The following is a 15,043-nucleotide window of genomic DNA, read 5'->3' as shown; positions in this document are numbered from 1 at the left end:
ATCAGCTCCCGCCTGCAATGCGCAGCTACCTCCCTTCCTCCCCCCCAAATCATCGGTGAACGAAACTGCGGCAGCTACAACCACTGTACGACGAGTACGCGGTTATTACAGCTGATAATGATAATGATGATGATGATGACGAGGTCGCTAATGATTATTACACTGGTGATGAGGATGACGATGCTATCGAAAGGAGCGGGACCAGTCATGCTGGTGGCAGGGATAAAAGAAATGAATGGAAATGAACCAGCGTTGGCTTCCGAAAATCTCTGAGGGAGATAAACTCAAACGAAATGAGAAAACGTGCCAAGACAGAGTTACATAAAGACTCCAGATTTCGACCTGCAACCAGCTGCTAATCAATTGGGAGAAAAAACACTACTTTTCATTCGTCGGTTGTGCTTGCGCTGTCGGAAACGGACAAGAAAGAATGCCGTCTGCTGGTAAGATACACTATCTAGCTAGGTATGCATTCCTTCATGGATCTTGTGGGTAGTTGCCTCGCTAGGTTCCCTATGGTTACATGACGTCTTGCGAAGCGTATCCGTATTGCTGACAGTCGTTCCTTTTACAATGTCACAAACGTGATGAGAGATGCGAAAGAAAAACTGGACGTTTTTGTTGGTTAATTGACAGTCACGAAAACTCTTGATGTGGAGTACACTAAAATCAATATACTGTGTGGCAGAAAGCATGTGTAGAGCGCTGAGAGAGCATAACCTAATGTGAATGCCCTTCACGCCCACAAGCTGTTCTCTAGCACGGCCTGATTTTCTTCGGAGCCGCTTTGTACAGAGGAAAGAGTATACATCTATTTGAGAAGTTTCGGTCAGACTAAACGCGTGAATCATCATCATTATCGACACCGATCCTTCACCGCCGTACAACTATGATTTATTTGAAAGCCCTATTGTAAAGAAACTACTAAGGGTGAACGGGGAAGGGACTTAGTGCTAGCTTACCACAATCATTCCGAGGTGCCTACATCTTCAGACATTCACTCAGCCAATCTGGATAAAGGCTGACAACAAGAAGGCTATTGACATCGGTTGACAGCCATATCTTGTAGTCTCCAACCATACACAGTGAGGATCACGCGGTCCCCATTCTGTAAGGCGAGTAGCACCGACAGCACCCAAGCGTTTCATGATCTCCCTCATACTCCTCTGCCAAGTTAAGGGTTGGCCACCTCTCTGTTTACGCCACTCTGAATGGAAAACAGCACTCTCTTCGGCAAACGATGGTTCGGCATACGCAACACAACCAACGCAGCTTCTGGTGCTGGACAGAAGCTGCCTGTCGCGCTTACCCCGAATGTTCGGAATAACACTACGAGTGCTTCAAAGTAGTCAAACTTCTTGACCAATCTATTGCATACACTAAGTCAGTACTTGGTTACAGAGACAATCCCCGCACCTGTCTTCTGTAGGAGAAGACGGTTCTGATCGGCCTCACGGACGGTCATTTTGTACTGTTGCCTGATAGGACCCCGTGTCCCTCAAGGCTCAGATTAGCACGTATATACCAATCTGCTTGTGAAACCAAACGGGCAAATAAACAACGCGGGAACAACACTGCACGCCCACTCGCCTACTGAATGGGTATTCTACTGGTCGATCATCAGACTACACTCCATCTCCGTCATGTTTATACACCTGAAATTGCATAATTGGGACCCGTGTGTGAAGTCCACAATGTGGCAGCCCAGCAAAAATGTTTGGCGAGAATTGTTCAGTTTGGTTTGGTTCTTCAACAACTGCAGCTTCGTTCGCTGAGGATAGGGAGAATAACGGGATGGGAGTCAAGTGTTGCAGACGACCGCTTAGTCAGGTCATTGTCGTCGAATGGATGGGTTTGTCCAATATGGTAAGGGGTGAGAGCTACGCAGTGGAGGCGACAGCTTGGGAACACGGGCTATAATGACGAGGCGACACAGCCTTATGCGTCAGAATGACTAACCATTCGTTTGGCCCATTCCGCGATTCTCGCGGAGGCGGCGACAGTTACCAAAGAGACTCACTTAACTGGGAAGGACCCCCATGTTTCATTGCTAAGTTATACACTGCTTATCAATGGGTCGACTAGATCAGATACAAAGCTGGGGGAAGAGGCAAACGGTCTTCTGACAAACGAAGTAAGTGGCGCAACCCGTGGTTTGTGCGGTCAGCTGATCTATCGACGGACTATTGGGAGACTACAGATGGACCATTGTACACTCTACCCTTGACATTCAAGCTGATATTACGTCGGTGCCACGAATGCCGGCACAGCCAGACAGGGTCTGCTGTTGAGAATCGCGAAATGGTGTCACATTGCAGTAACGTCGTTCTCACAGGACTGTTCAAGTGCATATTCACTGAGTGCATATTCACCGAGTTTGTTCTCCATGGGAACGAGCAGCCACTTGCGCAATCTGTTTTTGTATCTCTCGTGTCACTGTGGCATTGTCAGAGGATTGTTTTTCCTTTGGTAGCTTCGGCCACGACAGAATTGTCACCTTCCACCCGTGTTTAGATTTGTGTCCGTCTGTGCAGCGTCGATCATTGTTACTGTGATATTGTCATTGTTGTCACTAAGACACGCCGCTTTTCGTCCATGGATTTTGCTTACCAATTCAGCGCGTGTGAAATGATCAGCTGACTTTGAATAGCTTCACCACCATAACTGACGTGCTCTCCAACTAGAAGTGACTGTCTGTTTGGATTCTGATCTATTCGAAGATGGGGATCTCCGTGTACTTCTCTTTGGTTGCAAAATCAGCCTTGAAGTCCCTCATCATTTTCCGCTAACGTAGACCGCTTTCCGTCGACATAAAGTTGCTACGAGCCATCAAGTGCCAGGCCTTGAGTTGTGTATCACTGGCCTACCGGAAGGTCAAGTTGCNCTGGTGCTGGACAGAAGCTGCCTGTCGCGCTTACCCCGAATGTTCGGAATAACACTACGAGTGCTTCAAAGTAGTCAAACTTCTTGACCAATCTATTGCATACACTAAGTCAGTACTTGGTTACAGAGACATTCTGTAGGAGAAGACGGTTCTGATCGGCCTCACGGATGGTCATTTTGTACTGTCGCCTGATAGGACCCCGTGTCCCTCAAGGCTCAGATTAGCACGTATATACCAATCTGCTTGTGAAACCAAACGGGCAAATAAACAACGCGGGAACAACACTGCACGCCCACTCGCCTACTGAATGGGTATTCTACTGGTCGATCATCAGACTACACTCCATCTCCGTCATGTTTATACACCTGAAATTGCATAATTGGGACCCGTGTGTAAAGTCCACAATGTGGCAGCCCAGCAAAAATGCTTTGCGAGAATTGTTCAGTTTGGTTTGGTTCTTCAACAACTGCAGCTTCGTTCGCTGAGGATAGGGAGAATAACGGGATGGGAGTCAAGTGTTGCAGACGACCGCTTAGTCAGGTCATTGTCGTCGAATGGATGGGTTTGTCCAATATGGTAAGGGGTGAGAGCTACGCAGTGGAGGCGACAGCTTGGGAACACGGGCTATAATGACGAGGCGACACAGCCTTATGCGTCAGAATGACTAACCATTCGTTTGGCCCATTCCGCGATTCTCGCGGGGGCGGCGACAGTTACTAAAGAGACTCACTTAACTGGGAAGGACCCCCATGTTTCATTGCTAAGTTATACACTGCTTATCAATGGGTCGACTAGATCAGATACAAAGCTGGGGGAAGAGGCAAACGGTCTTCTGACAAACGAAGTAAGTGGCGCAACCCGTGGTTTGTGCGGTCAGCTGATCTATCGACGGACTATTGGGAGACTACAGATGGACCATTGTACACTCTACCCTTGACATTCAAGCTGATATTACGTCGGTGCCACGAATGTCGGCGGTTAGCAAACACCGTCCTAACCTTCATAATTTAGGAAGTCTTTTGTCAATCTGCCGGAACTAATGCAGCTGTCCAGACAGACGAACTTAGCAACGTCGATCAGCTCACCTGCAAGCATGATGTTTGGGTTCGAATCCACCCAGTCTTACATTACATTACATTGTGAAGCGCATACCGAGCTGTAAAGTCTATTTACTTAGGTTATTTAGAACAGCTTACATTTCTAAAAAGTGTGGTCCGGGAAGAGGAACATCACCTCGGCGTACTCAACAGACTTGGTCGAACACCCCGGGAGTATTTCGATCCTCAAGTTGTTAGAGGCACGTAAAGAATCAAGCAGCACATCGACTGCGAAGTTGAAGAGAAAGGACGACTGGTGGACACCCTTTCCGACACCAGTGGACGTGACGGATTCAAGAGAGTGCACATCCAAGGGATGAGGCATAAAAAGACTTATGACAGACAGAAATATAGAAGGGATACCCTTCATCGTCAAACTACCGGGTTTCGACGACCAATGGAGTCAAAAGCAGATTTGAGATCGATGAAAATGATGAGTGTTGGTCGTCGGAAGGAGTGGCGCAGTTCAAATACCTGTCACAAAGTGAAGAAGTGGTCAGTCGCTAGGCAGAATTCTGCACCGAAACTGCTTTGCTGCTCTCAGGTGCTGCTACGGCTAAGAAGCTTATCCCGCACACGATTAGCCAAAAGATCGGGCCGCTTGCCGGTCCAGCATCAAGGCGACCTCTGACTGACCGAAAGTCTGGAACCAACAGCCAATCCGATCCAGTATCCGCCGAATACCGGTTGCCAATGGCGCAATTAGGCGTCAAAACGTCCACAATGTTGTCGCTGCGTACATTACATACGATGCTGTCTTTGACCTGGTTTTTGGCGTTAATACACCTTATGCAACTTTTGGTGATTGTTTTGACAAGAATGCCAGTTGGAAGGTTCAGAATGAGAATTAAGCTGAGCAATTGGTGTTATTACATGAATGCAACCACAGCCAGGGAGAAACCCAGCTTGAGTCTCAAAAATCTAACTCTCTTGATGATGGAGCAACCTATGTAGGATACTACCTAGGAATATCTTGGAAACTAAGGGTACTAGACTGATGCCTCGGTGGTTTTCGGACGACGTTTTTGCGTCTTTTTCGAATATAGAAATCACTGTCGGTCCATCCTGTTCATTCGTTATACTTTCACGGTTTCAGACACTTCGGTCCGGTTGGTTGTCAAGACGAACTCATCACCTTCTCTGAAGAGTGCAGGATCCAAATCGTCATGACCCGGCGATTTGTTGCGCCGAAGTAAGGAAATCGCACACTGGAAGTCCGTTGTCGACGACGGACTGATGTCGATATTTCACTCGGGTCCGTTCAGTCCTTCCAGAGGTTAAGTTTGGCTTGGACCATTCTGGCGTTATCTGAACCAGGAGGTCTATTTGCATATGAAAGTAACCTGGACATTCGTCAGCGTTTCAATCTTACTGTGCATAAAGCATATCGCGTATTTCAAAAACCCACCTGCAGAAGTGTAGACGTGCGAACCTGAGGTCTGTATCCCCTCTTAGCAAGTCGGGATCAACCTAAAGGCGGGAGAACCCTTTTTCGATGGATAGCCACTGAGTTGAAAGATAATAGCGAGAAGTTTCTGTTTCTAGTTGTCCTAGTTCCATTTGATTTGCCTCAATAGTAGTTGACAAGCACCTGTTTAGACTCACTGTGAACGATATTAGAGAGAAGGGGAGATCAGACGGCTGTTTAGAGGCGCGTACGACCTACAGATCAGCTTTAGTTGACATAACATGAAGTGACTGTCTGTTTGGATTCTGATCTATTCGAAGATGGGGATCTCCGTGTACTTCTCTTTGGTTGCAAAATCAGCCTTGAAGTCCCTCATCATTTTCCGCTAACGTAGACCGCTTTCCGTCGACATAAAGTTGCTACGAGCCATCAAGTGCCAGGCCTTGAGTTGTGTATCACTGGCCTACCGGAAGGTCAAGTTGCCAACGTCGTTCGGATACGAATTGCATGTTATGTCCACTAAAGCTGATGTATAGGTCGTACGCGCCACTAAACGGCCGTCTAATCTCCCCTTCTCTCTAATATCGTTCACAGTGAGTCTAAACAGGTGCTTGTCAGCTACTATTGAGGCAAATCAGATGGAACTAGGACAACTAGAAACAGAAACTTCTCACTATTACGAAAGCAAAAGTGGAAACTTCGTGACCGACGTATTGAACCATGTTTAACCAAACACCGACTGACGATGGATTAATAATATCTGAGGAAACTTGATTCCGTGATCTGTCGTTTCTCGTGATCGCCAGGAAACATGAAGGAAATTCGAGTAGTTGATTGTTTCATCCAAGATGTCAGGCGACACGGGCCTTGGCAACGGCATCACCCCTGTATATGTTGTGTTCCTCGCTAGTCCAGTATTATTCGTTCATTCTCGTACAGTTCAGTTCAGTTGAGCTTAGTTTCCGTACAGTGAACTTAGGGCGCTGTCACCGGTATAAAGGGAATTCAGATGGCTAAGTTCTTCATGACCACTATTTCCAGCTCTTTTGTGTTGCCCTATCGGACAGGCCTCCCAGCAAGTGATATGGAACACTAGTCCGCTGCATCCTGAGGACAGCTATGCCTTGCTTTGTGATGCAAAGTGCGAACGAAAGACCACTTTTACCTCAGGGCTTAGCCCCGATAAGCCCTCTATAAGACAACCGTGATGCTGTCCTGTCTGAGTATCTGTCAATTAAAACGGGAGCTGGTTGTCAGCTTGCTTTTCTCCTAGCTCGATTGGTTGTCTAGCATAAGGTAGGCTCATGCTCTCAAAAAAATTCAGTATTGCTCTCAAGACTACCATGGCCCCGCTGGTCGATGGCAAGTATGATGGGACTTAAGCAAGTAAATAAATAAATAAATAAATAAATAAATAAATAACCGTCCACCTGTAACTTTCTGACGGTGCCCAAATGTCATGCCATCCGAAGGAAGCACGAGGGCTGAGATACAGCCAGGTTGCCCAAGCCTAGACAGGAGCGATCGAGGTGCAAAGGTTGGCTTCAAATCACGGACTTCCCGGTCAGCAGACCCGCGCTCTAACCACTGAGCCATCTCAGGTTTACGAGGCTTAAATGGGCAATCGCGGTCCGTACTTTCGTTCTTATACTCCCTAACAAGCTTCTCGTGTTTATTACGCTTGTTGAGAGTGTACGAAGTGATGCCAGTTTGCCGCAAAGTCGTTTCCGTTTACCATTTCAACTGGGCAGGATTGGCCTCCCAAAGTGAATGACGCTCAGTGGTTTTGCAATCTGCACAGGCTAGCTCAGTCCCGTGCACAGACCATTAAAGCGAAGCAGAGGTATTCACATCTTAAAAGGATTGCGAAAAACAAACGTAAGAAAACTGGCCAGTCATTCAGTGACATGGTTGCTTCAGCTGGAATTGCAGACTGAGATTCTCTGCTTTGGTGACCAGAGCTTTCATCAGATTCGGTTCGGTCAGCTGTAGCACCCTTTCGGTGCCATGCCACCCGAGGGAAGCACGAGGGCTGGGATACTGCCAGGTTGCCCAAGCCTAGACAGGAAAAGTCGAGAGGTAGAGGTCAGACGCGAACCACGGATCTTCCGGACAGTAAATTCGCGCCCTAACCACTTGGAAAGTCTCGCCCGATGAAATGAGCTTCGTTATGACTTGGGTATTCGCACGGAGGCAGTGAGCGCGGAGTTGGTTCATTAGGTTCACTATATACAGGACGGTGGTTTCTGGGCAGCTAGTAGTCGACTCAGTAGACTTGGCTAGAACACTGTCTTCAAACACAACCCTGAACAATCATGCGGTAATCTAGGCTGGTGAAAGTCTATTTATGCGGCGATAAGCCAGGCAATGTAGGCAACGCACTAATGAATGGACCGACAGTGTAGTCGCATGAGATTAGGTATTCGAAGTTGGACCAAGCGCAAAGCGACATGACCTAATTGGGTTCACTGCAAATGGAGGTGTACGTGATATCATTAGGATATAGATTGTCCCGGAGTTGAAGTAATGTCACGTTATTTCGTTTGTCAATCGATCATCCGGCTTTGCCAACATCTCGCCAGCTTGCTGACAAATCATACGAAAGTTTCGGACTTCGATCGCTTTGACCGGCAAAGCGAAAACAGCAGAAAGCAAGTAAAAGTAAATTCGCTGAATTGACTGATCTCCGAGCATAAGGTTGTTAAACAACTGGCTCTTAGGTGTCATTTTAGCCAAGAAGTTTCAGAATGTCCCCACAATTCCCCTTGTGAGTCTTAACAATATCTCATCTCTCCAAAGCCCTAATGTAGAGCAGTAAAACTCCTTTGGGAATAGCCGAAAAATGATGAATCTTGTTCCTATTCACGATGGTCCGAATGTAATAAAATAATAATCGTTCAGCTGTAATACCATTTCGGCGCCTAGCTGTCATGCTACCCGAAGGTAGCACGAGGGCTGGGTTACTGTCAGGTTGCCCAAGCCTAGACAGTGGAAGCTGAGAGGCAGAGGTCGGGTGTGTCCTCTGCCACTGTGAATACGGAACTCCCTATAGCCTCAAGAGCCTGTTTGTGTACCCTTATCCAAGCGTCTCCGAGTATCGCGTCTCGACGAGCTTTCGCCCGCTGTGTTCAAGCGCCGCCCTCAAGTTCTCAATCACTATCTGTGTAGCTAGAGTCTCTCTGGAAAAATGACCATTCCAGACAGCTAGGGTAAAGCGGCAATAGTACCAATCCAGGTTGCCCAAGCCTAGACAGGAGAAGTAGAGATGCACAGGTCAGATTCAAACCATGGTCTGCCAATTTGCGCTCTAACCACTGAGTCATCTCGCCCCAGGTGTACACTTAATTCGTCCCTCGTAAATACTTTTCTTTCCTTTTCGTATTCCATTACTTTAGTTAGCGATTTCACGGTATGTTTTTGGAAAGTATACTGAAAATTCACTCAATTGAAAGTGGTGAAGTAGTCGATCAGGATGGGGAACAAGAAGTGTTGTTGACCAGACAAACTAAACAAACATACGAAGAGTGAACAAGCATTTGAGCAGGCGGAAATTGAACGAAAACGAAACACGGTGCTAAAAATCCCAAGCTTTGGGGCGGGGAGGGGGCGCGCACCTATCCGGTAATTGTAAAAAAACGCTCACTTTGAAATGGAAAACAGCACCAAATGTATCACCACAAATGGGATGCAGGCAAAAATACAATCTACAAAAAGCGCACTGCTTGTTCACACGCAGATAAGCATTGTGGTGACAATTCACAAAAGGACAAACGTCAGGGAGCAGGAGTTCGGAACAGGGAAGAACGATGTCAAACTATGGGTTCAAGGAGGGCATATGGGGCGAAAACTGGAAGGCTGATGTGAGCACCAAGAGCTTTGAGCTATCTGAATAGTGTTCACGTCCATGCTGTGCCTGCTTCGTGCGGCTTGCATTGACTCTTTGGCCAATACCCTCGATCCAGCTAACCGCCTGCTAGCCTCTATTTAAGGAATAAATCAGTTACAGGAATGTTTTTCTAGTCAGACTGCCCACGGGTAGTGGTCGGCGTTTGATGGCTACAGGAATGTTTTTCTAGTCAGACTGCCCGGCGTTTGATGGGACCCAATGTTAGCTCTCGTGAATGACTCCGCAAGAGGCCACGTTGCTGCATGTCGGCTACGAAAGCATCGGACAACATCTTCAAAGTGAAGGGCCGTTGCCGAGATGGTCTGGGGTCTAAGGTCCGTCTGCAGAACGATGGTACTGTTCTCATAGTACAACATATCAATACCACCGTATATGTTTAGATACACACAAGGCGGAGAAACACTCGCGCCAAACTTCCGGAATTCGACGAAAGCACTGGTCGCCTAAAACCTCCAGTTTCAGGACCTATGACAGGTGGGGATCTATGAAACAAAACCAACTGATTCGAGGAAATTAATGACTCCCTGAAATCGAAACAAGAGCTGCAGATCCATGGCGGCAACAACGATTTGTCGCGGCTTCAGACAGACTCAAGAAAAAGGCGAAAAACATACCAACCGCTACTGAGCTGTTTATAGAGTGGACAGTGAAGCAGTGAGTAGAAAGGCAACAGGTGCGAATAACAGGCAAATCGTTTTCGCAAATCAGACTATGCCAATTGATTTTTTTGTCTCGGTACTGTAATCGGTGTCAGCGGACAGATCGCGCAGCGAAAAATATGAAAAAGCTACACTACAATCAAATGGATACTATCCACAAAACGGCATCACAGCAAACTGGGGCTGACTTTGAAATGCGGCAAAAACATATTTGTGTAGGGCTGATCGTATCGGAGTCAGCCCCACCTCACCACTACTCACTTTGTTATTTTATCCTGCTGGATGGAAGAGAAAAGGTAGNAGGAGGGGATGGTGTATAGAAATTGGCGACAACAAAAACGAGAGGGAAAAATCGTCCACAGAAAGTTCAAGTCTACATAGAAACGATAGAGATGAAGACTGAAACCAAAGACATTCATCCGAACAAACGACACTCCGTTCAAAAGCGGAAGAGGCAGCAGGCCTCTAATAAAAAGCACCTCTTGTCGAAAAGAACATTATGCAACTCAGCTCCAATGACCTTTTGTTCACTCTGTAAATCACAGCTCCAAGCAAAATGATCCCACATACAGTGAAGATGACGATCAATGACCGTTCAGATGTAACAGTCTTTCGGTAACCAGCTGTCGCGCCATCCGAAGGAAGTACGAAGGGTGAGATACTGCCAGGAGCAGTCGAGCTGTCGAACCACGAACCTTTCGGTCAGCAAGTTCGTGACTAATCCGCAGAGCTGTTTTAACTCCGAGGATCTGACCGGAATATGAATCCGGTTGCCTTCTCACTTAAAGGTCATCAAATAAGTTGCGTCGTATAAGGCTGTCTCAGCATAATTTCTATCGACTGTTGTGACGCGCATCGGATGAGGACAGATCACGGTGCGATTTCTGTTGCTAGCCCAGAACATAATCGCTCGGGGGTGGTCAAGGCTCAATGGTGGTAGAGGAAAAAGTCGGAGAGGCTCATGGCTAACCTACGCCCTGATCATTTCCTCAAAAGCTTGGTAATGGAAATTCGCATCAGTACGAGCTAGGTTCCAGTGACAGGCCGTGCTGAGCATCGCTCACCGCCAGGTAGTCCAGACTCAATAAAAAGCCGATTAGGAGACAGGGTGGCGTTTCCTATCGGCCACAACCTCTGCTGTGCTTTCTCTCTCTCTCAAGGACAGGCAATCTACTTAAGTGGACAGTTGAAACGAGTAGTATTTCGCACCCTATAACCAAGAGGCGACTCGCCGAAGTGGAAAAAACAGCTTTCCTCAAGGTACTTGTCAAGCAGGAATAAGGATGAGTGGTGGTTGTTTCTTTGGGATAAGTGGACGGACCAACATAGTTAAAGGACTCAGTGGAAATTCGCGTCGCTCACTTCGGAGGCCAACCTATCTGATCGGGGACAGACCAACTGCAGTAGGAAGGGATTATGATGCAGTGAATGGCTTTTGCCCCACTAGTGCTTGGTTGGGTAGTAAGTGTTGAAAACCAGGACTGTTAGAAGTCATAACTTTGTTGATAGGTGAGCTGAAGAGTCCTCCGTTTGGGTTTCACAGACGTTTCTGCATGATGATCAATTGAGTATATGGGTTTTGTGCCATAGAGTTCTGGATCTTTTTATTGGTGTAGACTCAGCTGTATACCAAGGGAGGATTCACGCATTGGGCGTTTATACGAACATCCAAACATTAGGGATTTATTCCACAGGCCAGGATTGAACAGTACTTTTGTTTCGGGTTGATTTTCCGTGAAAACTGTTGAACAACCGATATTAGTACTAATGACGCCTCACCGAGTTGTGTTTCACAGGATGTAGTGTGGATGAAATTAGAATACAGCAAGGTGTTTTGTGTTGAGGGCATGTCGTTGGTGTATGTTTTTTTCACGAAAGCGAGGTTCTAAGGTGTTGGACTACGAAGTCCTGTACATAATTATTCGGTCGCACAAACACGAAGATGTGCGCTGACGACAAGTGTCCGCCATCACATGTGATGAATTTCAACTCCTCGTACCGCAGAACCCTCAGACATACTGAAGAAATCTTGACTTATCATCGAAATGCGATGGATTAAGCTTCGCAGGTCTGATAAGTTACTCTTCATTTTGTACACTTTCCTGTCCTTCTTTTACCATCCGCAAATTAGGTTAGAGAGCAATCGATACAGGACCAACGCATGACAGCCATACCAATTAGCTGATACCCGGTTTAGAGAGTCCAGAACGGTTACACAGTTCAAACAGCAAATCGTATGGGTAACAGATTTGGAGTTCATCAAACTGAAAATCCGTTACTGTGTGGTTGCACCAACGCGTACTTTCTAGGGGCCTCTTCAGCTGTCAGCACATCACCTGATTGGGTGCATGCATTTCGCCTCAGTCATCGGACAACTGTAACGTCCATAGGAACAGGCCTCTCTCATATGTGTGGACATGGTAATTGCTGAAATTATTAGCAGGGACAGTTCACGTAATGCGATCGGCGGTTACTCAGAGAACGCCGCAGATGTTGTTCAAAGAGGTTCAGTGGGGTGCTGTGGAGGAGGTTAGAGAGATTTGACGGAGTGAATAGTAGTCGCCGTCCAGCTGCGATAGCCTTTCAGCGTATAGCTACCTTTCGATTCAGTGGAAGCATGTAGGCTGAGATGCTGCCAGGTTTTCCAAGCCCAAACAAGAGCAATCTGAATGCGAGCGCTGAGTTCCGACCATGCATCTTAAGAGCTATGTCGAGCTGAGTGAAGGCGTTAGTATATATAACAGCGACATGTACATGTGGACAGTCAATTGTCCGGTTGATGCGGTATAACTGCAACATAAATGCGGTTTCCCCGTGGTTTTACACCAGTTAGCGATGAAATAAACAATACCCGAAGCGTTGCTTGTCCAGTCATCACCATCATCATCGACAGCATGACATCAGTGTTCAATACCGATGCTTCACTGGCACACAACCATGATTTATTTGAAAGCCGTATGGTAAAGAAAAGAGTAAAGCTGGACGGGGGAGGGACTTAGTGCTAGCTTACCACAATCATCCCGAGGTGTCTACACCTCCAGACACTCACTCAGGCGATCTGGATGAAAACTGACAACAAGAACGCCACTGACATCGGCTGGCAGTCATATCTTGTAATGTCTCTAAAGAGGCACAGTGAGGAACACGCGGTCCCCATCCTGGAAGGCGGTGGATAAAATGTATCTAACAGCTGGCCAGCATGAGCCGAGTGACATCAGTAGAACCACTGATTACTCATGCATGGTCAGTCGAGAAGGTCGGCCCGAGTCAGATGTGGTGTGAATCAGGAAGCCAAATGGGTGGGCAATGATGTAAAATAAGCAATATATTCGGCACGCTGTACCTCATCCAAACCTGCGTTGTCATGTGATACAAAAGGGCAGCGCGGAAAAGAGATGTAAGAATAAGAGGGTACGCTGTATAAATGTTGGGTGCTCACCTGTTCTGGAGTCCCAGAAGGATCATTTTTCGCATTCTGCACCTGCACTTGTAACGACCGCTCCATTTTACACGCCTGATGGTACTCTTTCTTGCCGTTATAAACTTTCCTTAGTCGTTTGGCCCACGGCTTCTGAGCTTGTTCGAAATCCTGCTCAAATAGTTTCGCCTCCTTCAGGCCATGTGGAGGAAGGGGAGTTTTGTGGAAATGCTCTTTTTGCCAGTGCTTGAGTCCGGTGAGAAGTTCGTCGATGAGCTGGGTTTGTACACTCTGTATGGATGGTGGAACGCAGAGAATAATACAGAATAAGTGAGAAAGGTAACAGTACGCTAGCGTATGGACCCAACATAGCAACAGTTCAAAGTAAAAAAGGAACTGTCCAGTTGAACGGCGCGGACCATTGCATTCGACCGTGAGCAAGCAAATTGAATACATGGGTTCGTCTCAATCAGAAACCATGAGAAAATGTCGATTAGCCTTCGAACCCAACTGAGAATATCCGTTAGTAACAATGAAAAAGTTAAAGCACAGCTAAAGGATAGAAACATAGCACAATAAATCAAATAAATCAACAAATACGTGTACTATTTCCCATATTAGACGTCAAATCGGACGACAGGTGTAAAGTACCAGATTAAACTGAGCAAGTAGTCCGATCGGCATATGCTGTGTCTTCGAATGAGATCTTGCATGCACGATATAGCGAATCGCTCACACCGCACTCTTTGACTATCAAGTAATTCTCGGTTCAGCTGTTTTTCGACCATAAGCCGTATACGTTAGTTCGGGTTGCCATATTCAAGAGAACGAAGGAAATTATTTGGAATTCAAAGAGAGCATCATGTGAGATTCGACGGTCTTGCTGAAATTCACAATCTTCAGCGCACCGAAGATGTCTCCTCGAATGGTAAGGAAACGTTTGTAAATCAATTAACAAGCTAAGCGAACAGATCAACAGGCACCTGATCAATTGACAACTGATCCCACTGTGACTATGACACTCCTTACGAGCCTATTTTTGAAAATGGACACTATCACAGACTCTCCGCAGTTTGCTGGGAACAGAACAGACAAGCTCTGAGTGAGGATTTCAACCCCGTCTATGAAAAATGCGGGTGAGAGGTCGTCAAGACCGGAAGCTCATTGGCACTTGAGAGAACATATGCAGTCATAAACCTCCGAGTGTGAAGTGGATTCCAGGTTCACAGCATAAGGTTCTGTGGCAGCTGGTGTTCGAAATATGCGACCTGTCACGAAGAGACTGGACCTTACCGTGGTGTGGCGGTTTGTGTACCTCGGCGACCCATTGAGCTATACTGGGGGGTGTCCGCGCGACACTCACAGAGTCTCTCATACCAGGTTGGTCAATGGTTAGAGGTCTGACGAACACAGTCTCCTGGCCTTCCAGGTTGGGGGATGGAACATGTATGGCAACTTGTTCCGAAAAGGTAATGCATTTGCATTTCCCCGCCAAACACCGCCGCCTTGCGGTTAGGCTTTTGAGTCAAAGACTTTGGTTGAGGACCCTAATCGTCCTCCTGTCTAGGTGTGGGCGCCCTGGCAGTATTCCAGCCCTCGTACAACTATGACCTACACAACTAACAATATTCTCATGCCACATCGGCCGTCGCGTGGTGCCATCAGCCGGG

The 15,043-nt window shown here is 47.0% G+C and overlaps 1 protein-coding gene across 1 annotated transcript in view; it reads right to left on the bottom strand.

Annotated features, from left to right (window-relative positions):
• The window catches only part of T265_10701 (hypothetical protein), a gene marked incomplete at both ends in the record, with an annotated part of 63,004 nt that overhangs the window by 35,292 nt on the left and 12,669 nt on the right, over positions 1-15,043 (bottom strand). Inside the window, one exon of the mRNA XM_009177158.1 lies at positions 13,395-13,664. Within this exon, the coding sequence (XP_009175422.1) occupies positions 13,395-13,664 (270 nt within the window). The remainder of the gene's footprint in view (positions 1-13,394; positions 13,665-15,043) is intronic.

Source organism: Opisthorchis viverrini (genome assembly GCF_000715545.1).
Source record: "Opisthorchis viverrini unplaced genomic scaffold opera_v5_396, whole genome shotgun sequence".
Lineage (NCBI taxonomy): Eukaryota > Metazoa > Platyhelminthes > Trematoda > Opisthorchiida > Opisthorchiidae > Opisthorchis > Opisthorchis viverrini.
The sequence above is the reverse complement of the archived record's forward strand: the minus strand, read 5'-3'. Positions and strand labels throughout refer to the sequence as shown.